A 27,205-nucleotide genomic window follows, 5' to 3' on the forward strand; every position below is an offset into this window, starting at 1 on the left:
GTCCCTCGATCTGCTCGCTATGCCCCTACTTATACATCCCAAAATGCCATTGGCCTTCTTGGCAACAAGGGCACACTGCTGACTCATATCCAGCTTCTCGTCCACTGTCACCCCTAGGTCCTTTTCCGCAGAACTGCTGCCTAGCCATTCGGTCCCTAGTCTGTAGCGGTGCATTGGATTCTTCCATCCTAAGTGCAGGACCCTGCACTTATCCTTATTGAACCTCATCAGATTTCTTTTGGCCCAATCCTCCAATTTGTCTAGGTCCTTCTGTATCCTATCCCTCCCCTCCAGCGTATCTACCACTCCTCCCAGTTTAGTATCATCCGCAAATTTGCTGAGAGTGCAATCCACACCATCCTCCAGATCATTTATGAAGATATTGAACAAAACCGGCCCCAGGACCGACCCTTGGGGCACTCCACTTGATACCGGCTGCCAACTAGACATGGAGCCATTGATCACTACCCGTTGAGCCCGACAATCTAGCCAGCTTTCTACCCACCTTATAGTGCATTCATCCAGCCCATACTTCCTTAACTTGCTGACAAGAATACTGTGGGAGACCGTGTCAAAAGCTTTGCTAAAGTCAAGATACAATACATCCACAGCTTTCCCTTCATCCACAGAACCAGTAATCTCATCGTAAAAGGCAATTAGATTAGTCAGGCATGACGTTCCCTTGGTGAATCCATGCTGGCTGTTCCTGATCACTTTCCTCTCATGCAAGTGCTTCAGGATTGATTCTTTGAGGACCTGCTCCATGATTTTTCCAGGGACTGAGGTGAGGCTGACTGGCATACAGAAGTAGCAGTCTTTACTGCTGTCTTTTTATAGTTATAGATGCTTATTTGCGTGTCAAATCAGCATGGAATATTAATTAAACACAAAGAGTGCAACAACATTCTCAATATTACACAATGACAGAGCTAGTGCCCAGCAATAAACACACTAGGCAAATTCCACTACAAGCGATTTAGCTCTGCCAGGGACACATTTATTTACATAGTCTGGTGACAACTGAAACATGAAATAGCTAACCGAGAAAGTGAAGGTTTAGATTGAACCTTAACCTCCTCCACAAAAATCTCTCTAAGACACCTGACATTCTCTCAGTGTCTATTCTTAAAAGTTGCATGTAGTTCAAACGTTATACCAACGACGGGTCTAGCAAAATGGTTTTCTGGTCATCAACAGAAATGTACAATTGACTTTGATTATTAATATATTTGAGGCAAGCAACATGGACATTTTTCATTTGCAGTATAATATCAGAACAACAAACAATCTTCTAGTTTTTTGTTTTAAAATAGTAATTGCTAGAAATTAATTTTTCAACAAGACATAACTTTTCTAACGATGTCCAGAAATAGGAGAATCACTAAACTACACAGGTCATGCTGAATTATACTTGCACAGGCTTTTCAAAGATGGCCATTCATTTCAAAAGAAATGAAGTATTCCTTTTGTGCCTAGCTGGAACCCAAACCACCATTACAGGAGTTACGCTTAAGTTGGCAAGTTGAACAGAATGTGACATCCTCACTTCATTTGAAGTAGGATGATGTCAGTGTCCTTGTACAGAGATGAAATTATGATGTCAAGACAACAATGAAATCCAGAACACTGCAACTCAAAAGAGACTATGTTACTTATGATGTCAAATTAAAGCGGAAAATAATGTTAATGCATATCTTTGCTACAGTCAAGACATTGATGCAAATGTTGCAGAAAAGCAAGGAAATTAACTCCCACTCACCCAAGTACTTGTGTTAAAAATAATGGGGAAGGGAAGGGAATATATAAGGTCAGAAAAAGCTAGGAAATAAATCATTACATGAAAGAAGATTTTTGTAAAAAATAAGAAAATTCAATGCGGCTGACATAGTACCTTTAATTAAGCTGTTCTGTACCTACATACTCGGGCACCTACGGTAAAGAGTCTCCCCACACAGGACAACGTTACATGTAACCGAGTGAGATACTGTATTGGGCCAAGTAAGTGAACAAATGTAAATATACTGGGTCACATTACATTCTCACACTATCTGGAGTAACTCCATTGACTTCAATGTGTAAATCTGGCCAAACTTTGGACTGGTTCGCTGTGTTCCTGCACAATGTGTAAGTACAATGGAGTGGAATTAGGGTGACCAGATCACAAGAGTGAAATATCAGGACACATTGGGTGAACGGGGTGGGGGGTGGGAGTGGGAGTGGAGAAGAGACAGACACAGGTGCACAGCCCCGACTGGAGCCAGAGGCACACTGGTCCGCCGGGCCTTGTGCTACCAGCGTGCCCCTTCCTGTTGGGGGTGGGCCCATGCTGCGCCACACAGCTCCCCTGCCCAGCGCCCCCTGGATCCACTATGCCCAGAGCCCCCCTACAGCCCTTCCACCACAAATGCACAGTGCTGTGCACACACACACCCCGTCCAGTGCTCCTCTGCTCACAGCCCCACCATAGTGCCCAGCACCCCACACAGAACCCCCCACTCGCTAGTTTCCCAATACACACAGATTTCCCCTCCCTCCCTCCCAGTGCCCTTCCCCACAGCCCCACCACCACAACTACACAATGCCCCACACAGACCCCCACTGCCCAGTGCCCTGACACACACAGATCTCCCCCCCTTCCCAACACCCCAAAACACACAAACCTCCCCCACTGCCCAGTGCCCTCCACACCCTCACAGCCCAGCACCCCCCCGACACACACCTCCCAGACACTCACCTTCACACCCTGCCCCCTTCCCTAGCCGTACTCACCAGCCCTGCTGGGAGGTCTCTGGCTCCTAGGGTGAGAGCGGCGAGGGAGGGGGTCTCCACTCTCCACGTGCTGTGCCTGCCACAAGTGCAAGCTCCGTGGCTCCCACTGGCTGGGAAAAGCGCCAATGGGCGCTGCCGGAGCTGTGGAGTGGGGCTTGCAGGCATTGGCAGTGCGCAGAGAGCCCCTTGCCCCCCGTCCCTCTCTGACCCTAAGAGCCAGAGGGACCTGCCAGGGGGCGAGGTGGGGAGCCTCAGCAGTGCTCACCTGGGGCAGCTTCCGTCCCGGGAAGCATCCGGCAGGCAGGTCCCTCTGGCTCCTAGTGTGGTGGGTCGGATGGGGTGGGCGGGGGGCTCTCTGCCCGCTCCTGGCGCCTGCAAGCCCCGCTCCTGCAGCATGTTGCGCTCCTGCCGGCAGGCGGGCACCGGGAGCTGCCCCAGGAAGCGGTAAGCGGTGGTGCCGCGGCTGCGGTCTGGACAGTCCCGATATTGGAACAAAGGGCATTCTGACCAATGTAAGGTCGGGACGCGGGACAAGTCCCCTAAAATCGGGACTGCCCCGATAAAATCGGGACATCTGGTCACCCTAGGTGGAATTAGTAGTTCTACAGGAGCCTATAACCTTGCTGTTGTGGGTTTATATTTCAGCCTTTATAATGTTTTCAAGTACTAACTTTATTCTGAATTAGCCACAACTGCGATCATTTGGGGGAGGGCTTAACAATCAATTTCAAATGTTTAAGTCTGCTACTGTCCTGTAATGCAATAAATATTTACAATATTACTGGCGCACATATTTACTAGCTGTGAAATTGAATTTCAGTACAAAGACCTCAGCCTAGCACACATATTAGTAAGAGCCCACAAAACTTAGCCAGTCCCTAGCCTGAACAGCCACAATTGTATAACTACAGTTAATGTACTTCCACAATGAACAAATTTTGTGCCTACCTGCGCAAAGTGGGGGAGGCCACATCAGGGTACTTGGCTCCTTGCTGGTGAGTGCTTTGAGCTCCACTGGAAGTAGTCTGTGATGCAGGGTTCACTTTAACAGAATTACACGAAGCCACACTTTCGTTGTCAGACGATATCCCTTTCTCTTTATCTGTTTGGTTGACCAGACCTGGCAGAGAGCTTCCGAGGGATACCTTAGCTGGCTCTCTCATTTTTGGGACAGGCAACCCAGCTGACTTGCTGCTTATGTTGGAGTCTATGCTACTGGTACTAGATCTATTACCAGCTCCACTTCTGCTACTGGATTTACTGGGTCTGGGTAAACTACGATACTGAAGATTAGTGCGGGCACTAAGTGCTAAGTAGCCATCGTCCTGGTTTTGTGAGCCATCAACACTAGTTTTCCGACCAGTGGACCGACCAATGAGTCCAGATGATTTGGGGATTTTGCCCAGTGTGGCTGATCTGCTGGTGATAGTTGCACCACTGGCAGTAATCATAGTCATGCCTCCAGCTGACCCACTCTGTTTCTTAAATCCAAATGTATTTGTATTAGCAGCAGCTGTTCTAGAGTTACTTGCCGGAGGCTTTTTGGATTCATCACCACTGCTGCGTCCTGCATCTGATGGAGAACGTTTAACATGTCCAGCTTTAGGAGAAAGTCTACCTTTTTCTGATACCTTGGCATCATCAGTTTTCCCTAAAAAATAGAAAAAGAAGTCTAATACTTAAATTGAAAATGCTAAGCAAATGGTAAACATCAAAGCATCATGAGATACAAAAATATGCAATTATGATCCAGTTTGTATTAAACTGCACTACTGAGAGTTATATATGCAGGCTTGCCAGGAGAGAGTATCTGGTGTGTTTGCCCTTGAGAATACAAAAAACAGTGAACAGATTGTTAAATAATAGTGACAGATAAATAAGATGTGTTTTTCCTTCATGACTACCATTGGTTGGATCCCTTTTTGTCAATAATGAAGTGATATGATATAGCAACAATAAATAAGCTTCAGAAAAAAAGTGTATATAACTGGTGAAGGCCACATTTTCAAAACAGACCTTGAAATTTCCATTCACAATAGGGTATACAACCGAGTGTGAGTAAAAGCGTAATTCATCTATTTGCATGCACAAATATTATTAATGCTCTTGCACAAATTTGCATGTACTAAGAGCTCTGATGAAGTCCATCTGAAAATTTGCTTTAACATAAATTAAGATGCAGTTGCTATGTTATCATTGAAAAAGCTTCTTTCATACAACTATCCTTAGCCACGTAAAGTCTAGATTCTGAGTTACTCTTAATCCAGGACTATGAAAATGGAGTTCCACTAATTACCATTACAAGAAACCAGAATATTGAACTGCGAACACTGTGTCCAATGAACAATCTAATTTAAGGGACATTCAAAACAGGCAAACAATACTCAAAGCATTTTAGTATAATAAGTATAATTTAAAATTCACTTTGAGCCATAAAACAGAAACACAGAGATTTAGTATATTGTATACACACACACACACACAATCTACGATTAAACATAGAACTAGTTGAAGTTCAGCTCCTGCCACAGGAAAGCAGTTAAGCACTTCATTTCTCCAATGTAAACTGTTGGCCTGCCTGTGTGTTAAATTTTTCCTCACCTGTTCCAGGTGTCTTCAGTGAGCCTGAGGTGGTTGAAGGTTTAGTTCTCGGTGTAGTAATGCCAATCTGAGCTGACATGCCCCGTCTCCAGGAACCAGTCTGTGAAATGACAGTGTTCTTCCTACCAGAAGTGCTTTTATCAGATTCATCAGACACATCAGAAGGATTTCGCCTCCATTTAGATCCAGACTCCATCTTTATGCCACTATCTGATCCTCCATCAGATTTCTTGACTTCATCACTGGACCACAGGGAATTCCGCTCGACCTGCAAATGCTTTTCTGCATCAGTCTAAGGGAAACAATAAATCATATCAGAATCTCCATTGTAAATGTCTTTTTGAAATCCCTCCTTTTTTTAGGGTTCAAAATCTAGAACCACCAAGCTGATTTAAAAATTCACAAATAATTTTTTATTACACTGAGACATTTTACTTTTGTTTGTTTGTTGAGCCTGCTTTTTGCCAGCGAAAACCCAAGATAAATGAATTCTACTAGCTGTGTTTGCTTTCTGATACACTGGGGAACAATCACTAAAAAGCCAAAACCAAAAACGAACCAACTATCCAACACACACCAAACACCTGATTAATAAACAATAAGGAAAATACTCAGTTCATTGCCATTTACCTCCTCTTTGAATTTTATATGAACCTTTTCACTGCAATGCATAAAAATCATTTTAAACATGTGCAGCTAGCTTTTCTTTGTTCTTGCTGTTTTCCTATCTCTCGTCTGGCAATTTGATCTCAAGAGCACAATGAGGTGGCTTTTTGCATAGACTGAAAGATGTGGAATGCTGTTAGTTTTAATCTAACCCATTAGAAAGACACCCAAGAACTGGAGAGAAATAAAACCCCATTATACCACTTTCAAACACATTAAAATCTGACTTAAATCCACAAAGCAAGTCAGTTCACAGTTTGCACTGAAACTCCATCTCTTACTTTTTTATATTTTGCCAATCCTACTGCACATACCGTTTATAAAGTCAGATGCTTTATGGAGAATTTTGCAACTACCACACTCAAGGAAGGAATTTCCCCCTGACCAAACCACAGCCAAACTCCAGACAACCCTATCAATATCCCATTATATTATCCTATATATTCCCAACCCCATAATCCTTTTCCTTTCCCTTTCCCATTACGAATGATTACTAAGAGATACATCTATTAAAACTTCTCTTACTGAATTAGGTTTCCCCTGCCAAACTTATTTTGTGATAAACAGTTGGAAGTTTGTAATATCACAACCAACTATAGAAGCTGACCACCACCCACACCTCGGAGAATGTGAACTCCAAGCGATAACTAAGGTTATTCTCTAATCACAGCACCTTCATGGAAGCAACTGTAAATCCACACTGGCTTGTGTCTCACTGAACTGAGTTGTGCAGGAGGAGGCTAACTAAGGCCTGTTTCTGCAACACGCTGAAAAGTGCTTTCATCCCATCGGCCTCAGGGGAGGTGATGGTGGTGAGAACCTTGTATTAGGCTTTCAAGCACTTAGAAAGATCTGGTCTTAACTACCCCAAGAGCTTTTTAAAAAAACACCGTCAGATACCTGGGTAATCAGCAAAGTGGCAAAAGGAAATACAGAAAAAAGTACATGACAATTTAACATGCTCTCTGGAAGATATTAGATTTTATTTTGAAACCTCCCATCGCCCTGAATCTATCTATGGTTTTATAATTTATTTTCTTTTATCATTATGTCACATCCCTAACATTACATGAGTGAAGGGAAGAAACCTTAACCAGCTAATGAGACTCTTAGAACTTTATGACTACAATAGCAAACCCAGAGATTTGCTCAGTTTAAAAAGGTTCCATTTAAAGGTTCAGTTACCTTCCTTTCCAAATAATGGGGTCTTCATTTTAGATAAGTCTTCTTGACTCATCTGATAATTTACTGCTGCTGTTACCCTTGTGAAGGAACTGCTTTTTCTTGTGAACTATTTTAGTATTTAATCTACTGCCAGCAAAACTTCCAAGCTATTTTATTCATTCTCTCTCCCAATTCTTGTTGCAGTCTGAGTCCTTTTCATATATCTCCTAATTCTTACTTCCCATTGTTGTGGGAAGGGAGGACCTCCATGAATTTTCTACATAGATTTAAACTTTTACCACATTTATAGTCTGTTTTTCAGAGGTGCTGAATTCTCACAGCTCCCACTGGCTTCAGTTGAAGTTGTGGGTGCTCAGTACATCTAAATATCAGTTCCTTAGTCTTGTATTTAGCACAATTAGATTTGTTTCTGTTTTCCCTTTCTTGTTTCTTTTGTTCAGATAATACTGCATATGCATTACTGACTACATCTACAGAGACTATCATGTGAGGGCCCTCCCCCTTTGGTATGTTGTATTGTTGGTCTGGGCTCCCAGTTTCATATACAGGAGCTCCACGATCTCTCTTTAATTATCTGAAATCCAAACCCTGCGCTCCCTTAAACAGATGTTGTAAGACCACAACTATCTTAAAAGCTATGAACCTGTGACACGGGGACCAAAGCAGTAGGACCCCTGAGAACGGGTACGCCACATCCCTGTGTGCTGTGAAGATCTCTGTGCCAGGTCTTTGTGGCTCACCACATAGAAGAAGGCAAATATGGACAGGCAAAGACCGTAATACATGAGTCTAAGCAAAGAATACAAGAGAGGGAGGAGCACAGTGGCCAATACATAACACTCCACTTTCATAGGCTGCGGCATTAATTCTGAGTCCACTCCCAAACTAAACATGATTCCCACAGTCAAAGCCCATTAACTTGCTCTATGTTGGTGAGATTAGGATTTGGCTTTTAAGAGATGAAATAAAGTCTTTTGTGAACAACAATTTGCATTTAACAGCACCTTTCATTTTAGGACAGCAGAACACTTTACAGAAATTCTTTAAAGAATTTAAATATTTTTGTGAGATAGTCTTATAATTCTCTCACACAGGCATTATAAAATGGTAAACTGAGCAAGGAGCAGTTAAATTAGGTTACAGCAAGTAAATGGCAGAATTACAAATATAACCCATGTATCCTGGTGTGACCCAAGAAGCCATTAATACTAACAGGGAAGTGGGTTACAAGAACTCATTCTAGTTGACCAAAGAATGTCATGGGAGGTCTCAAATGAAAGCTCATGTTACACTGGTCACCAATATCATCGCCAAATGTATGTACAGATGTACTGAAAATATGTTCTTAAGAGTCTGTACAAGGTATAGCCACCAGCAAAGGGGAAAAATCAGGTTTTCCTCCAGACAGGAGGTAAGAAATGTGTATCTCTCTGTTGGGATGTATATTAAGCATTGTAAGGTAACAAAATGGATGTCTATTTACATACAAAGTCAAATGTTAATGAAGAGAGATGAAATCAACAGGAAAGGAGCACACAAGAAAAAACAAGCCATGGGAGGTTATCATGTATATGAGTGAAGACAAAGACGATCCTGCACCTAGGGAAGTAAACTGACATCACGTTTGCATTCATGAAAACAGGAGCTTCGCCAACCTTGGTTGAAAATACCAAAGATAACTTTGGATGAGATAAACTTCTTTACTCAGTAACTTTACTTGTTACTTAAGTTTAGCCTCTAGAAAGTGTGTAATGATCTTGTTTAGATATATCCATTTGTTTCCAATATCCTTATTCACTATCACCTGAATCTCTAGTCTTTGATAATAAATTTATTCTTGTTTTCACTATAACTATATGTCAGTGCTCTAGTATTAAGCAAGAGCTGGTCCTAAGTGGCATGATACAAGCAGGTGTGTATACTGTTCCTTTAGGAACAGCGGACCTGGTATTTCTGTGGATAAGGGTCTGGACACTACAGGGAATACTTGGAGATGGCTTGGGGATTGGTGTGTGCCATTCACTAATCTGCAAAGAGGGAGCAGGGCCTGCGGGGGGTCTAGAAGGTAGTACTTATGTTGCCAGAGGTGAGTGGCTTCAGGGAGATGACTCACAGCAGGCACAGACAAGGCTGCCTGATGCTTAAGGACTGGTGCTGGTGAGGTGCCCAACAACCCTGGGCATCCCTGGGGAGCATTCCTACTCCAATCACTGGATTGTACTGCCTGTGCAAGTTTTGGGCCCTATTCTTCTACCATATGCTTGCATTCCCTTGGATGCTAGAATGGTTGTGGGAGAAAGGGAAGTAAGTTTGGTAGTACTATTCGATTGTGATCTCTTAGAAATACTTCCTAGTATCTGACCCACTAAAAGGCATGAGTCAAACTCAGTCACCTATTACAGACTAATATTTAGTCAATTGCCTTTATTTTCCTCGCTGTATTCTAATGTTCAGACATTTCTAATTTAACAATTGTGGGGGAACCCATAGTTTGCCTGTGTAACTGCTTTTGTAACATGCTTGAAGAAGTGCTTCAATGACCATAACTCCTCTCTCCAATTCAGTGGAGGACTTGCATTAGCCATTTCAAACACACATGAAATCGCTGACACAACCAGAGGCTCACTCTACAAATCTTTAATGTTGGCTCAGATACGCACCTCATGGCCAGGTAACAAAGAGTCATACACTCTTGCAACACAGTACTTTAGGCAGTGCAACCCTTCACAGCAACTACACTTCTACATTAAAACAGCCATTAAATAAAGATTCAGATCCCAGTCCAACCTGCCCCCTCCCCTCTTAAAAAAATTGTAACCATATAGGGGTCCCTTTGCAACGCCACATGTGATATCAAATTAAGACACCTTGTGTCCCATTTGTGATAACAGAGACACCTTGGCTTCCTAAACTGTTTTAGAAAGAACAAAAATGGGTTTACAGTCCTGAACTTTTTATGAGAAAATTAGTATCAAAATGAAAAGAAAACCATTTATGTTATTGCACCCCTTAGTGATGACAATCTATTTTATGAATCCACTAGATATGTGGCTTCTGAGCACTAAGAGTTGTATGCATGATGCATATGGATATGAAATTTACGGTCTTATGAAATATTGCCAAAAGTAGAAAGCCTGCAATAATGTGCAGCCCAGGAAGCTTAAGATAATACAATTCCTTAGCCAATGTGTGTTTACATTTCCGCTGAAAGTGTAATAAACTCTAAACTCTGGCAGTAACTTAGTTAAAGTCTGTTCTTTAATAAATGGTATGGTATACTTTCTAGTGCTAAAGAAAAATCACATCTGTTACTTAAAATGTTGTATGTACAGTGGGTCTATTAAAAAAATCAACACTTAATTGTCACCACACTGTGGTAACAGAGGTGTCGCAAATTTCACGTACAGAGAAAGACGGTGGTATCTTCCATACACCAGTGTGGTAACTGGTGATAAGCACTAATGATAACCATTGTATTGGGGTGTTTGCAGAGAGAATAATTACTAACTACCTTAGTGACCTATGGCCTGATTTACAAAGGTGCTGAACTCCTTCCGTAGCTTGATCCCGGCTGAAGTTGTTTAGGCCACTAGTGTTAATATTTTTCATTAAAATAAAGACTAAAAAGCAGGTAAGGTCCCACAGCACTTTACCAACTCTAAGCCTGTTCTCAATAGGTGCTGAGCACCTACAACCCTCAGTGAAATCAATGGGAGTTGTGGGTGCTCAGCCTTTCTGAACATCATACATACAGCATCACTTTTAGTGTGGAGGGCAGCAGCCAAAGTAGCACATAGCACAATTCAGAGCAGATGTGGGAAATAATATATCTGCCCTCTTTTAAAGCAAAAAAATATTATAATCGCTATGCAAACTCCTCCTAAAGTGACCTTCTTATAAGCGAATATCAGAAATCCTTATCTGATCATTATGTTTACACCAAGTACTCTCCAGAAAACATACTTGTTATGCACACATGGCACAATGTATTTTGATGCAAGGGAGCATGAAGGGTACTGTTGAAAAGATATAAAGGAGTCAAAGAGAAAAGAAAAGGAGTACTTGTGGCACCTTAGAGACTAACCAATTTATTTGAGCATGAGCTTTCGTGAGCTACAGCTCACTTCATCGGATGCATACCGTGGAAACTGCAGCAGACTTTATATATACACACAGAGAATATGAAACAATACCTCCTCCCACCCCACTGTCCTGCTGGTAATAGCTTATCCAAAGTGATCATCAGGTTGGGCCATTTCCAGCACAAATCCAGGTTTTCTCACAACCTCACAAAACCTGGATTTGTGCTGGAAATGGCCCAATCTGATAATCACTTTAGATAAGCTATTACCAGCAGGACAGTGGGGTGGGAGGAGGTATTGTTTCATATTCTCTGTGTGTATATAAAGTCTGCTGCAGTTTCCACGGTATGCATCCGATGAAGTGAGCTGTAGCTCACGAAAGCTCATGCTCAAATAAATGGGTTAGTCTCTAAGGTGCCACAAGTACTCCTTTTCTTTTTGCGAATACAGACTAACACGGCTCTTACTCTGAAAAAAGAAAAGGAACACTGAAAGATCAGACTTGCCTTCCCAAGTAGCAAGTCTGTAAAAAAAATAAAATAAACTGGGAAGTAAAATAATATTTTGAGAGGTTAAAAAAATGTACAGAAAAAAGTGATCAATTCTGCCACTCTTAATTTTTCTGAGTAGCAAGTAGCCCCACTGATTTCAGTGGGACCAGCTGTGCAGGTACGGTACTACTCAACATCAGTAAAGGGGGCAGGATTGAGCCCTTAAGGTTGAAAGTGCTGAGAGTAAAATATTAAACATTGATCAAGACAAATTCTGACAGCAGGAGTTTGTTATTTTATTTCTGGTCAGGTTTTCAACAATTTCAGAGTGAGTTGCTGAAAGGCTGTAAAGGAGCCAAATATCACAGTCTAGGGTTACTATTATAAGAAATATGCTGATGCATTTCATTCTTCATTTCAAGAAAACCCTGAACTGTTGAAAGGATGAAGTAATAGACAGGCTCATTCACTTTAAGGGATTGTAGCTGTTGCTTAGAGAAAATAACTCCACCAGTGCTGCTCTATGTCTAGAAGCGAACAGAAATTTTACCTGTGCATCTATGTTTTTACGGGAAGAGGCAGGTGTGTTGGCATAGGAGCTGATGGAGGAGCTGGTGTTAATGTCATCGGTGCTGAGGTTATCTATGGTGTCACTGATCCCACTGCTGACAGAGCTGCTGTCATCCCAGCTGTGGAAAGAACACATGCTTTATACCCAAGCAAGACAATACTAGAGCTGTTGAGGAATCAAAAGACATACAAGTGATAAAACAAAGTCTCAAGATGACAAATATTATTGATACAGATATATCCAAAGTGCAACTTTTGACCGGTATCAGGCTGTGCTTCTTGGTGACCTACTTTCTATTGGATATCTTATTCAATACTATAGATCATCATTTTATGATCACCTATTCTGTATTAGCAACAACATCCTGACACCAGGATCCTGGCTCAGCCCCCAGTTCGTATAGCAAAACAAAGTTTAAACTAAACATCACTCCCTACCTCCTCAGTCCCAGAAGAGGAGAAGTGGTAGGCTTAAGAAGATACCTCTTGACAGATGAAGCAGGATTTTACTGACTCATCAGCAGGTACAGGAGCTCAAATTCAGTGGTGAAATTAATTTTTGAGCAAACTTCTGGACTCTGTCTTACTAACTGAACCTGGATAACAAACTATCATATTCCATCCCCAGCACCACCATCATCAGCACCTAGTTATATTGTGTGGTTGCCAAAGAGGACAAAGGGACAGAAATTTATTTAGAAATAGCCAGCTGGTTGTAGTTTTTAAAGCTTTAATCAAAGAATTCATTTGTTGTTTAACTAATGCATAACCCTGCTGACACTTACATTAATACTCCTGCCAGTTCGGTAAGGCAATAGGTTACTATTTAGGACTAGCTTTTCCAGCACGTTAGCTGCAGCTTTTTCCATCAAATATGAAAGACACAACTGGAAGTTTAGCACAAAAAATAACCACATATTTAAATCAATTGGAAGGTCACAACAGACAAAAGAAAAAAAATTCTAACATCAAGACAGACACTTCACCTTTAACGTGCACTTACAGTAAACTGCTGAAGTAAAGATTTACGAACTAGTATACAATGGCTTCTTTTCTAAGGATAATAAAACCCCATTTGAATAACTGTCCTACTGGCAACTCTCCAAAGATGCCTTTGGAGCCCTCGCAGCCTACTGATAAATACACATTTCAGAAAATGTATAAACAAATATTTCATAGACAAAGTGTTAGCTGTAAAGAAGCCCAGGTATCTATGGCAGTGCTTCTCCAGCTATATTAGAATATGGTCCACAGATTTAGAGAAATCCAATCCCCTACTTTTCTTACAACATTTCCTGTCTGCTTTCATGGTCCTGTATTCCCTAAGATCAATGAGGGTTGCTGGACCATTGTTTAGAAATCACTCACAAACGGATACACAGGATACACAATGTATGTTTGTTTCTTTCTTTGTTTTTAATTGTATGATTATACATAAACCCAAAGACCAATGTGTTGTAGAGGTTAGAGTTGAGGAATGGGAGCCAGATTTTCATGTATTATATTCTCAGATCTGCCACTGACTTTCTGTATACCCTTTCGCAACCACTTCCATCATATGCTTCACGTTCCCTATTTGTGTTTACAAAGATACCTACTCTAATGTGTTGCATGAAGTTTAAAAGAATGTCTTTTTAAAGTGATTTTTGCTCAGAGTATATAAAAGCAACATTTAAAATTACAAGAAAAAGGATTTGCAAACACGGGCTGACTTGTCTACATGGGCACATTAAAAGTTCATCCAAATTAACTGAAGATATGCATTTAGAGTGAATTCGTTAAACCACAATAAATCCCTGTATGGAACCTCTCATTCAGAATTAAAGTGGCCTTAATTTTGGTTTAGTTTAATTGCTAAATTCACACTTCTTGTTAATTCAGATCAATTTTCCTGAGGGTCCCCATGCAGACAAGCCCCGCGTTTTGCAAACTCCACACATAATTTGAGAAGTTTGCAAGACCCTGAATCTTAAGTTCAAAAGGAAAACAGAAGTTCACATATTTGGTGTTACTATTGTTTAGAAGAAAAAGATTTTTTTCCCTCTAGGACTAGTTTAATCTGATTATATTTTGAAGGAGGAGCACTTAGTAATAGAAAAACAAAGATATAAGCTTTTTTAAATTAAATCTAAGAATCCTTGGAATATAACAAAATAAGCAAAAAGACCCGACAACAAGAGTTTTGTTGCAATTGCTGTTTTCTAGTATTCCTTGTAATATACCACAGCTCATTATGTATGACCACACAGCATTCTCGTACTCCAATAGGCCCTGATTCACAAGACACTTAAGCATGTACCTAATTTTAAACACCTGAGTAGCCCTATTGACATCAGTCAGTTCCCTTGACTTCAGTTAGCCTGTTTACATGCTTACTGTGAGGCATGTGGTTGCTGAATTGGAGACATAAGGCCTACGAATAAAGTCAGAAACATGCATGTGACTGTACTAGCTGTTGTGGCTTTAAACAGAGACTGCAAAGTGTTTGAGTTTAAATATTTGATCTACCTTAAATTTGTGGTACTAAGATGGAGAAGGTTAATCATTTAAACTTTATGTATTAAAAAATATACTACTTCATTACCAAATTAAAAAACAAAACAAAACAAAAAACCAGAATTGCAACATGTGGGGCCCAGAGCTAGAATATCTTGCATTTTGTCTGCTAATAGCTAAATTACACTATTCTTGGAGCAATGCTGATGACATCAGTAAATGATACTGATGCAGAAGCAAAACTATTTTGACAGGATAAGATGCGACATAAGCTAAAATCAGCCAGGTCAATTTCAGCTTTACTCCAAAGTACTTCAGAGTGGGGGGAAATCAGTCTTCAACAAAAAGGGAAAGAATTAGATGGGCAGGAAAAAGAAACCTTGTACCATTTAAAAGATAGTTTTTTAAAAAAGGCTATACAAGCAATTACTTCGCACCATACCTTCAAGCAAGACAGATCCTTGACTTTATTTTAATACAGGGGTTCTCAAACGGGGGTTGGGACCCCTCAGGGGGTTGTGAGGTTATTACAGGGGGATCGTGAGCTGTCAGCCTCCACCCCAAACCCTGCTTTGCCTCCAGCATTTATAATGGTGTTAAATATATAAACAAGTGTTTTTAATTTATAAGGGGGGTTGCACTCAGAGGCTTGTTATGTGAAAGGGGTCACCAGTACAATAGCTTGAGAACCACTGTTTTAATATAACTGTTGTACTCTGGACTCTGTAGATAAGATCATCATGGAAGTAGTTTTATCTGTTACTTGGCTAAATCTTTCAAAAATAAAATCTGTACAACATACATCTCAGTACAAACAGTAGGAGAATTCATTTGATCCAATTAAAATACATGCATATTTTAACCTCTTTCTTCAATCCAGCATATGTAAAGTTATTCATCCAGTATTCTAAAGAAATAATAATATGGTGAGTAATACACATTATAATATATCCTACATTTTGCATTAAATATGTTATATAATATATCCTATCATATACACAAGGTCATAAAAAACGTAGAGCTCTAAAAAAGTATCAGTTGAATCACTGTGTACACCCCCCTGCAAAGGCAGGGTGTAGTCTCCTCATAGAGGACCTAATCAGTTACCAAACTGATAAATGTCCATTTCACAATGTTTCTTTAAAAGATGCCCAAAACCCACATAAATTAGTTCACATTATTACCTTGCGTCCGTGTCTTGATGGTTAAAGTCAAAAGAGAGGACGCAGAAAGGGAAATCTAACAGCCCTCACAACTACAACATTCCTGGCTCTCTGAGCCATGATAACTTCTTTGTAATTTAGCTGGTGCAATTAATAATTTATGATGTCAGCAAAAGTCAACTCAGCCATAACGCAAAGCTGGAGCCTTTGGGCTTTCCTTCATCCATTTGATCAATCAACTGAAACTCTACTTGGGTTACTCAAAATTACATGAATTCTTAGAAGTATATTTATTTCAACCTCTTGCTCCATGTGCATGGAAGTAGTACAACGATGTTCTCAAAGGATATCAGCACAATTGAAAACGTCAGATTGTAAATGCGATCAAGATATAGTCTGAGATTTCAGATATTGTAACATCTGAAGAGATAAGAGACATCCAAAGGGTGAAACAAGACCCTTGAGAGGCTTGGAGCTCTCAGAACTCTCAAGAGACACAGGGCCATCAAGTTTAAGGGACCACTAGATCATCTAGTCTGACCTCCTGTACATCACAGGCCACCAACACCATCCAACATACTTGTATTAATTTAGATGGAGTAAATGGGCCAAAGATGTTAACATAACACCCACACACGAAACCCAATAACTGAAATAAGAAAAAAAGCACTACAAACCACAGAAGACTAGATTATTATGTGCCATGGGCAGAGAATAGGAAGGACTGATTTGCACCAGTGCTCAAGGACCCCGCAATGACAGGAAAATAATTAATGAGATAAATCCAGATAATCCTGGTAAGTGATCCACACCCACGCGCTGCAGAGGAAGGCAAAATATGCCCACTGTCACTGCCAAACTGACCTGGGGGAAAATTCTTTCCGAACCCCATACGTGGAGATCAGTTAGACTCTGAACCATTGAATCAATGGGAGTTTGGGTGCTAAGTTATCGGTCCGGATCAGGACTACACCATGCACTGAGGAACAGACTCTATTATACCACTAATAATTATTTTTGGCTGATGTTATATTTGAACATAATCTGTTTTCTGATGCTCTGAATTGAAAATAAAGTTTAACAATGAAAGCTGGGATATGTAAGAACCTGAATAGCCTAGTATCAACATATCAACTTGAATATTTTCATGTCTACTTTTGAAGTACGGGGGATGACTCCTGTCTGGCATCCAATTGTCAGCCTAATGCTCTCATACCTTACCCTGTTCCACTGTGTGGCTCAGCACTTCATATACAAGAAGCTGACCCAAATGATTAATTAATTAAGGGTCCTTGGGTTTTCACCCTCCCACAGTTACTGTTTCTCTCACCCACATACACTGCTGCTCCTTCGAAAGCTGCCTTCATGCTCTCTGCCAGCACAGGAATACCATCTCTTCCATAGCAGCAATTGCTCCTAAGAGGTGCTTTAGAGCAGTGGTTCTCAACCAGGGGTCCGGAGTCCCCAGGGGGTTGTGAGCAGGTTTCAGGGGGTCCGCCAAGCAGGGCCAGGGTTAGACTCATTGGGGCCCAGGTCAGAAAGCTGAAGCCCCACCAAATGAGGCTGAGCCCTGTGCCCTGAGCAACTTAGCTTCGCGGGGGACGCTGTAGTATGGGGTCCCAGGCAATAGCCCTGCTTGCTACTCCCTAATGTAAAAGCCCTGGCTTTTATATGCGGCAAGTCAGTTGTTGTGGCACAGGTAGGCCGTGGAGTTTTTATAGCATGTTGGCGAGGGCCTCAGAAAGAAAAAAGTTGAGGGCCCCTGCTTCGGAGCAGTGGTTTTCAAACTTTTTTTCTGGCAACCCAGTTGAAGAAAATTGTTGATGTCCGCGATCCAACAGAGCTGGAAATGCGGGGTTTGGGGTGTGGGAGGGACTCAGGGCTGGGGCAGAGGGTTGGGTCCGGGAATGAGGGGTTCAGAGTGTGGGAGGAGGCTCTGGGAAGTGGGTTGGGGTACAGGAGGGGGTCAGGGCTCTGGGCTAGGGGCACAAGCTCTGGGGTGGGGCCGGGGATGAGAGGTTTGGGGTGCAAGAGGAGGCTCCAGGTTTGGGGGGCTGGCTCAAGGCTGTGGCAGTGGGTTGGGGTGCAGGAGGGGATCAGGGCTCTGGGCTGGGGGTGCAGGATCTGGGGTGGGGCCGGGGATGAGGGGTTTGCAGTGTGGGAAGGGTTCCAGGTTTGGAGGGGCTCAGGACTGGGGCAGGGAATTGCGGTGCGGGGTTGGGGCGTGGGCTTACCTCTGGCAGCTCCCGGTCAGCAGTGCAGCGGGAATGCAGAGTCAGGGTTCCTGCCTATCCTGGCACTGTGGACCATGCTGCGCCCTGGAAGCGGCCAGCAGCAGGTCCAGCTACTAGGTGGAGGTACAGCTAAGCAGTTCCATGCGGCTCTCACCCGTAGGCACTGTCCCCCCAGCTCCCATTGGCCGGGTCCTGCCCAATGGCAGTGTAGAGCTGGTGCTTGGGGTGGGGGCAGCGACCCAGGCCCTTCCTGTTCTGCGTCGTGACCCACGGTTTGAAAACCACCGCTTTAGAGTAGAGTGGGATGCACTCTCTCCCTTCCCCCACTCTTCTCACTCCAAAGTGACTAAGAACATTAGTAGTTAAGCACTGGAATAAATTACCTGGGGAGGTTGTGGAATCTCTGTCAGTTTAAAAATGGGTTAGACAAATACCAGTCAGGGACGGTCTATATATTAGTTAGTCCTGCCTCAGTGAAGGGGACTGGACTAGACAACCTATCAAGGTCCTTTCCAATCCTACACTTCTATAATTCTAAGATTATTCCTGTGGGTTTCCCACATAAATCACTAGGCTAACTACTCAAAGCAGCTTTTTGGTTTGCAGTCAGGACTGCAAACCCATTTAATGGTTAGGTTCCAGCTTGTTGCAGTTGTATGTTTTTTTAAAACAATCTATCAGCATATTCCCATTTAACAATATTCTTGTCCATAGAGTTGTCTGCTTTTGTCTATTTGGAAGGTGCATAAGTATCACCACACAATCCTCAGGACAACCTATCACCGCAGACGTCATTCATATTAGCATATTATAAATATGCTACTATGAAGAGGGGGGAGGGATAGTTCAGTGGTTTGAGCATTGGCCTGCTAAACCCAGGGTTGTGAGTTTAATCCTTGAGAGAGCCATTTAGGGATCTGGGGCAAAAATTGGGGATTGGTCCTGTTTTGAGCAGGGGGTTGGACTAGATGACCTTCTGAGGTCCCTTCCTACCCTAATATTCTATGATGATCAGTTAAATCATTACTAACTAGTGCCATTGTCAAAGTTTGAACTTTGCCCTTATGCTGATGTGTGTATTTTATAACTTCTCTCTGGAGCTTCAAAATCAAAAACAAAATTAGAATGAACAGCTCAAAAGGATCGTTTGTCAAAAAGGGGAAGCAGAGCCTTGGGGCATCTACAGTATTTCAGCTGGAAACATGGCAATTACCCTTTTCCACCTAAAGCTTTAACTGTTTATTTGCTGATTGAGAAAGAAAAACTTCATAGTACAAAATTAAAAAACAAACAAATAAAAACTTTAAAACTCATCAAATCTTCCAAGAAGAAAGCCTCACAATAAAGCAATACTTAAATTTCCATTAAAAAGAAAAGGAATACTTGTGGCACCTTAAAGACTAACAAATTTGTTAGTCTCTGAGGTGCCACAAGTACTCCTTTTCTTTTTGCGGATACAGATTAACTTGGTTGCTACTCTGAAACATTAAATTTCCATTGTTTCCTTGGGATCCACCATGAAACTGACATGATTGTATCCGGAATTCAAGAAACCATATAAAATCACTTGCATGCTTTCCCCCAAAAAATGTTTTACTATCAGTATGCCAAATAAATGTCTGCAAAAGAGTGGATGAAGAGAGCATCTATTTGAAAAAGCAACTGTGAATTTAATGAAAATATTTTATGTGCATATGAATCATCTACAATATTCTTCAGTAAGTCCCCTTTGTCACAATTCTGTATGTTTACCTAAATTTTACAATGAAACAGTTCAGAGCCAACCAAATTTGGAGTTTAGAGACACCAATGTTACATTGGAACAGTTCTGAAAAGTGAGAATGCCAAAACATTTAGAAAAAGCAAACCATGAAGGATCTGACCATCATATAGCAAGTTTCCAGCTGGTCTTGTTGAGACAGAATCTAATCCTTTTAATGACATCCCATATCACGCTGTATAGTTAGACTTTCAGAAATCTTGCCAAAGCTGTTCAAACCATTTTAGTTTTTAGGGAACACACAGTTTTTATTCAATAAAACATTCCATTTCATTAAATTTTATTTAACATTCATTTTAACTAAGATATGATTTCAGGCATATTTTTGAAGGCTATATTAGAAAAAGAATAGTAATCAGCAGGCGATAATATTTAGTCCAGCAAAAGACATTTACAAGATTTATAAAAGTTATAGGTGCCCTCTTCATATTTACTCTGCCCCCTTTCTTAGTCCCTAATCAAAATTCTTCTATCAGCAGTGACATAGTATTCTCTCTCTCTTTCCTGCTCTTTTAAAACTTGAACAAGACCAGCCACTGACAGACTTTCTGTGTGCACAATCAAGCACACACCAAATAGGGGATTTTTATCCCATCCGAGCTTGTCCCATGGAATGAAGATTCTCAGAAAGAAAAAAAAAACACTATGTCAGTTTCTACAGAAACTAATAATCTCTCCTTGAAAAGCAGAAATTTGAAGTGTGATATCATCATGCTTTACCTGACCATATTTTGAGTCAAAGAATCATCAGCTAGTCACTATATATAACCACTAAGCACTGCAGCCAGACTGCTGTATTAAGTTGCAAACATTTGACTGGTGGAACTTGTTTTTTGGCCATTGTTCAACACAATTGTGCCTGTGAACCTACACTGCCTCGAGGGGTTGGAGATAAATCAGTTAGTGCGTCTGACCCAAATGTAGGATTAGCCCTAACCCACAGCAAAGTGAAAAGAATCCTGTAAAAAGTTTTTAGTCAGCTATTAACTCTTGTTTGCTGGAGTTGCACTTCATCATTCATATTTTGTAGATCTTCTTATATAAGTAATTGCACAGTCCCCTTTACTGTAGTTTCTGAGCACCTATGAAGTGTATATATAAGGGACTGATCCTGAAATTAGAGCACAGGAAGGGGTCCCTGAGCCTCTGAATCTGCCTGCATAGTCAATTGCAGGATCAGGGCCTTAATTTAGCCAACAGTAGAATGCCTAGGGTCTGGATCTCACCCCAGGTTCTTGCAACTCCATTGACTCCCCTGGACTTACTCCTGATTTACCCTATTGGAAGTTGGCAGGAGAATCAGAACTCTTGTACCATTGCTGAGATCAAGGTTAAGCTCTACTGTTAGTGATAATAATCCCTACAAAAATGTTGTACTGTACTTTTGTTTTAGTAACAGGTAAGTCCTTTGTTTTCCGAACAGTAAAAGCAACAAATCAAGGCTGCAAATCAATCAAGCTTATTTACACCCGAATGCGCACACATATATGTATGCTCACACACATACAAACCGAAGAGATAAACTCTGATTCAGTGTACAGTTTGTGTAAATGGGTGGTGAACTGAGGAAACCCACAGAGCTGAAAGAGGTGGCTTTGAGGGCTGTAGTGGCCCCTGCAATTGTTGCGTTCCCTAAGCCACTGCACAAACTCTCTGCATTCTTCCCCTTTATAACTGATCTGTAGTATTTTTACTGTATTCAGGCTCTTCCACATCCAAAGAGAGAGTGCAGGATTTTCCCCATGGACATATATGGCAGTTCTGCATGTGGATCACAATTGGGATTTGCCCTTTCTTTTTTCATTAAATGTTCTCCACCTCTCTCCAACTGGAAGAAATCAACAGTGTGAACACTCACAGCTAAACATGCAGAGCACATCTACATTGACTGGAGCAGAGAGGCTGGGCTAAGAAACATGCTCCAGGATGACTGATCAGAGCAATTCCCACCGTGTTGAGAATTACCTGAGCAGAACGTCAGACTATTTGTGAATTTCAGAATCTTTGGGTCTTTCTGTATTTGTCCATTGATTTTGCCCCTGGCAAAGATTTACACTTCTCCAGATTTTACACTTCTCCAGATCCAAAAGCTGACTCCTCCAGGATCACAGTGCCCTCTTACATTGTACTAGGACATTAGTTCAATAATGTCTCAAAGAAGAGAGTCATTGAAATACCAACAGCATTTCCTGACACAATGCCTTCTGAATACCTAGATCTTCTCTGGTCATCTCCCATCCAAGTACCAGCTCCAGACCTTATTTAGCCCGTCAAATCTTATAAGATCACATCAGAAGGAGATACAGTTGTGGAAATTCTGCTTCACAGATCAAGCAATGATTGTACATTTGAGATCCACATTTCGGATACAATATAAAAATATTGTCCATAATGCAAAGGCATATGGAATAAGACTTAGTGAGCTGGATTCTTATAGTTTTGATGTAAATCAACCATTAAAATGTGGGAAGAAAGGTATGAACTACAGTAAAGAAACGAAAATATCCTGAAATGCAACAAGTATTCAGATTCCACAGTGATACAGACTTAGATGGATAGAATAGCCAGCATAGTGGGAAAAGCTCTGAGCATTATCATCCCACGTTGGTGTTTCTGCTTATGCTTAAATAGGACAACCTATATGCACATGTGTGGCAAATGGCATGAACTCACTGACAAGGCCATCGCAAAAGATGGATGGACACTCCATACACTCACATAACTCAAACCTACCTGTAAATGGCATGATAGAATGCAACCTCTTCTTTCCCTGTCACCCCGTTTTTCCTCTCCTGCCTTTATGCAGTATTGCAATGACAGCACAGGGGGCATGGATCAGCATTCATGTCGCACTGCCCGTCAGTACCTGGGCTAGGGAAGCTAATAATCCAACCAATGGACCAAATTTGGTGATGAATCCTGGTCACATGCCACCTGAGTTAGTTGCACATATGTTGAGAAGAATGACAGCATTATACAAAAGTTCTCCAATCTCTTCAGGTCTGCCCATTGCTATACGCCTCAACCAGGATTCAGCATAGGAAACTGCAGAGAGACAGTGCAGAACTCCTGTGTGCCAAGAACTGAAGTAACTGCCAATCACTGAAGCTCTCCTTCATTATTTATAATGGACCATAAAAGTGCTTTATAAAATAATTAAGGTACAGCTCCTGCCCCAAACTGCATACAGTCAAACACAGCTTTTTCACATTTGGAACATACAATGCTGATGAAAGGCAGCTGAACACACAGACACAGGGATAATGTATGCACGCTTGCACTGTACTCCCACAGTAAAAAGAGGGCAGAGACTAAATTTGGCCTTGCTAAAACATTAGAATTTGCCAACATATGTTCTGAATAAAATCAAACTTGAAAATAAAAGTAGTTAATTTGATCACTGGGAGCAGGACTGTCCCCAAAGAAGCCAATCACTGAAGAAAGAATGACTTACCATGGCACAATTTAAAAGAACAAACACACACACAAACATACAATCAATCAATCGAATCCATTTTACTACTTAATTACACAGACACACTGCGCTGAAGATGTCAGTATCAGCTCAGTAAGCAGCTGGTTTTCTGGTGGAACTGCAACATTTTAAGTAGCATCAATAAGTCTTAGGCTTGTTTCAAAGAAATTGCAAATGTAAAGGATCTTACTCTTTAACTCAGAGAAGTACTTCCATGGAAGCCAGTGACACTTTGCACATGAGTAAGAACTACATGCATGAAAAAAAGACTGCAGATCAAACCTTAAAATGTCAAAGAGCAGACTGCACTCACAATGGCGTGACAACAGCCCCAAAAGCTATTGTTACACAGTGCCTACAGTGAGAGCACTCACTCTTGTAAAAGCAGGTTCCTACTTTTGCACAAAAAGCAACCTAACAGTGCAAGAATATTACAAAGCCCCTAACATAGCTTCCTGAGAGGGATGAAAGGTCTGTAACTCTAATGGGAAAGATACTGATTTCTAAACCAAGTTACTTATAATGAAATAATTTAACAACAACTTCATGGTAACAGTTAGTCAATAAATATATTTGTAACTGGCTGAGGCATAGATGAAAAAAATATACTAACAATCTGTCAATTCTTGAATATTAAATTCCCTGTTATTTTATGAAAATATACCTAAACAATAAAATCCTGATTTAATTTATTGTTCTGCACTTAAAATGGAATACAGAGTGAAGTGAGAAAGAAACAAAGTTCTAAGATTTTCTGCATAATTCATCGCATATTCTGCTTCCAATGTTGCTGCCAGTGTAAAAACTGACTCCGTTTAAACAAAGTTCTTACACAGAGTTCGTGCTTTTGAAAGTATAGAAAACTTCCTACCTTGTAATACTCCTAGGCCAAAGCATTTCTCCACTTTGCTGCCCATGACGAGTTCCAGAGAAAGGGCTTAGATTGATTTTACACGTTGATACCTTCATCAGGCTACCATTAAAAACTCTGCTAAAGAAACCAGCTTTTAATTTAAATATATGAAGAGATATTTTAAGAAGCTGAGCAAGGTTGTTTTTCAGCAGAGCACTCAACAGTTAGCAGCTCTTAAAGACACTAAAAGTAAGGGCTAGTTAGAAGGTGATCATCAAACTTCCCTGGAAAGAAATCTGATCCCTCAACTAAATTAACCTCTGAAGTGCTGAAGGAGTGAGAGGTCAAGACTTTCTGCTGGTACTAGGTCATCTGTGAAAAGTTGTAATGTGGTGGCAGTGAAGGGGCCAGCTTATGCAGACCTTTAGATCAGATATCATAAGGTACAGAGTAAAAGCCCAAGTCAGAATACCTGTAACTTTGTATTTTCTACTAGCTAGGCAGCATAGTTTGATCACAACTGCAACCCCTTAATCTGAAAAACACATTTCCTAATCTATTTTGATTTAAATAATGTTGAAAAATTAGACTAACGTTTTTCCTTTTTAACATTTTCACAGAAGACTCTGATAACACTGTAGGATCAAGACAACGCCTATTCGTGCGTGGAACTCAATACAGAGAGGACGAGAAAGACAAGAAAGACAATAATAGTAACACAAAGTTACACAGAACAGCTAAGGGCTTGATCCAAAGCCCAGTGAAGTAAGTGAAAAGACTCCCTTTGGCTGCATTGAGTGTTGGTTAGATCAGACCATAAGTGTACAATTTGGAGGCTTTCCAGTTTTTGTTGCTGTTTGAAATAACTCACATGGACAGGATATGTTAATAAATGCTATCTGTTCTGGATCTACGCAACACAGCAAGTTATGAGGAATGATTAACTTGGTAATTTTTCTAAGGGTAATCAATGCCTGTATAATTAATGTGGTTCAGGACATACAATAAATAAAGGCCATTACGGTACAGCATATTTTCCAAGGAGTTCAAGCTCTCACCAGGAAAGAACATCACACTTGTGAAGTGTGTTCAGTTTTTGGGGAGAGAACTTCCCTTGAAAAATGGGGAGCCTGGGAGGAACTATTGGTGGGGCTGGTAGAACTGCCTATTATTAAGGTTGCCTGACACTTCACATTATAAGTTTCTGTTTTCAGTTGCTTATAAACTCTGCAAAACTTTTAACTGTTTGAACTGAAATTTTCTATGTTGTATTTCTGCCTCAGATTGAACTTTTTGGGAAATTTCAGCAAAATGATGTAGTCATTTCAGAAAACAAGGCTGGGAAAAATACATTGTTTTGCCCATGTTAAAAAATTCTTGATACTGTGATGGAGGTGGACTGTGGCTGGGACTTGGAGGGATGAGACTGGAAATGTTTGGGCAAGGAGACTGGGACTGGATTAGTAGAGAGATTGGGGAGCTGGGGTAAAGCAAGCTAGGACTGGTTGGGTGAGGACACTGGGATTGGTAACTGATGGGGAGTGGAGCCTGGAAGTGGTTGGGCCAGGAGATTGGGGCTGGAGCCGGAGAGGGAAACACGGAACAGACTGGGAGTAAGAATCAGTGGGCAGGGACAGGGAAATGGGGGCAGTGAGGAGGGAAAGAGATCTGACAAGGAGCTGGTGGGTAGGGGGAGAACTGCGATCTGCTAGGCAAAAAGACTGGGACTATGAGCCAAGGAAGACTGAGATGGGAGGGGGAGACTGGGAGTCATAGAGGGAAGAGAGAGATTGGATGAGAAACCAGGAGGGGGGAACTTGGACTGACTGAACAAGTAGACTTGAGCTGGGGGCAACTAAGTCTGAAAAAATATTATGTGATTGAGCAATTAAATACTGAATCATAATACATAAAAGGGGTGAATCAAGGTTGAACCCATAATGATGTTCTTTTAACATAGTTTTTTGTGTTGTATAAAAATGACATTTCCTGTAGTTTACACTGTTACTGCCCACCATCAAGCTCACTGACTCTCAGCTTTATAGGAACAGACACACTCATTCATTTTTGCAAGACAATTTATTCATCAGGCTAAAAACTAGTGTTAGATTTCTAATCTATCTAGGTTAGATCTCAAATATTCAGGTTACTGATGAGAGAGTGTGTTGTGGAAGCAAGATGGGCAGACTTTCACATGAAGGGGTCAGGGAGAGGCAATACTGGCTGTATCCTTAGTTTCATCTCTAGAAAAACACCAATCATTCATCTAAAAGCCAAAGAGAACAGAAGGAAAGAACAGAAGTCAGAAGAAGTCTACCATAGTGGAGTATTAACCCTTTAGAGACTAGATATTCTACAGCATATAAATATATATCTTTTTTGCATTATGACACCTTTTTGGTTGAAAGGTTTAAAATGCAAATGTTCAAAAGGTTCTAAAATACAGGCTCTAGGAGATAAATTCTCCTGCCAAAACCTCCAAATAAGTGAGTCAAAGCCCAAACTTCCCTTTCTATTCTGGAGCCTATATTTTAGTGGGTACCATGTTACTATAGTAACACAGAAGACTGGTTATTTAGAGGATGGCGGATGTGACAATTTGCTATTTAGAACAAATACAAATAATCAAAGAAACTCGGAAACGCATCATTTAACATAAACGTTTGTGTTTTAGCAAGAAAAGAGAGGCTGTTAATGTAATTTCTTTCTGCAGCTAGAGCATTATCTGTATTAAACTAGATTAGTGATGAATAAAAGGTAGGAGCATCACTCTTATGCTTTTTAATGTGTCTCCAACTTGGAGCATAGTCACCCACTCTTTCACTGCATATTTGTATAAT

The 27,205-nt window shown here is 41.0% G+C and overlaps 1 protein-coding gene across 6 annotated transcripts in view; it reads right to left on the reverse strand.

The window, feature by feature from the left end:
* Window positions 1-27,205, reverse strand: part of NAV2 (neuron navigator 2) — a 679,973-nt gene that overhangs the window by 62,999 nt on the left and 589,769 nt on the right. For all 6 annotated transcript variants that reach the window (XM_073347852.1, XM_073347851.1, XM_073347849.1 and 3 more), the window contains 3 exons: window positions 12,345-12,483; window positions 5,371-5,662; window positions 3,718-4,420 (listed from right to left, as the gene is read on the reverse strand). In XM_073347852.1, the coding sequence (XP_073203953.1) occupies window positions 3,718-4,420; window positions 5,371-5,662; window positions 12,345-12,483 (1,134 nt within the window). The remainder of the gene's footprint in view (window positions 1-3,717; window positions 4,421-5,370; window positions 5,663-12,344; window positions 12,484-27,205) is intronic.

This window comes from Lepidochelys kempii, chromosome 6 (genome assembly GCF_965140265.1).
Source record: "Lepidochelys kempii isolate rLepKem1 chromosome 6, rLepKem1.hap2, whole genome shotgun sequence".
In the NCBI taxonomy this organism is placed as follows: domain Eukaryota; kingdom Metazoa; phylum Chordata; order Testudines; family Cheloniidae; genus Lepidochelys; species Lepidochelys kempii.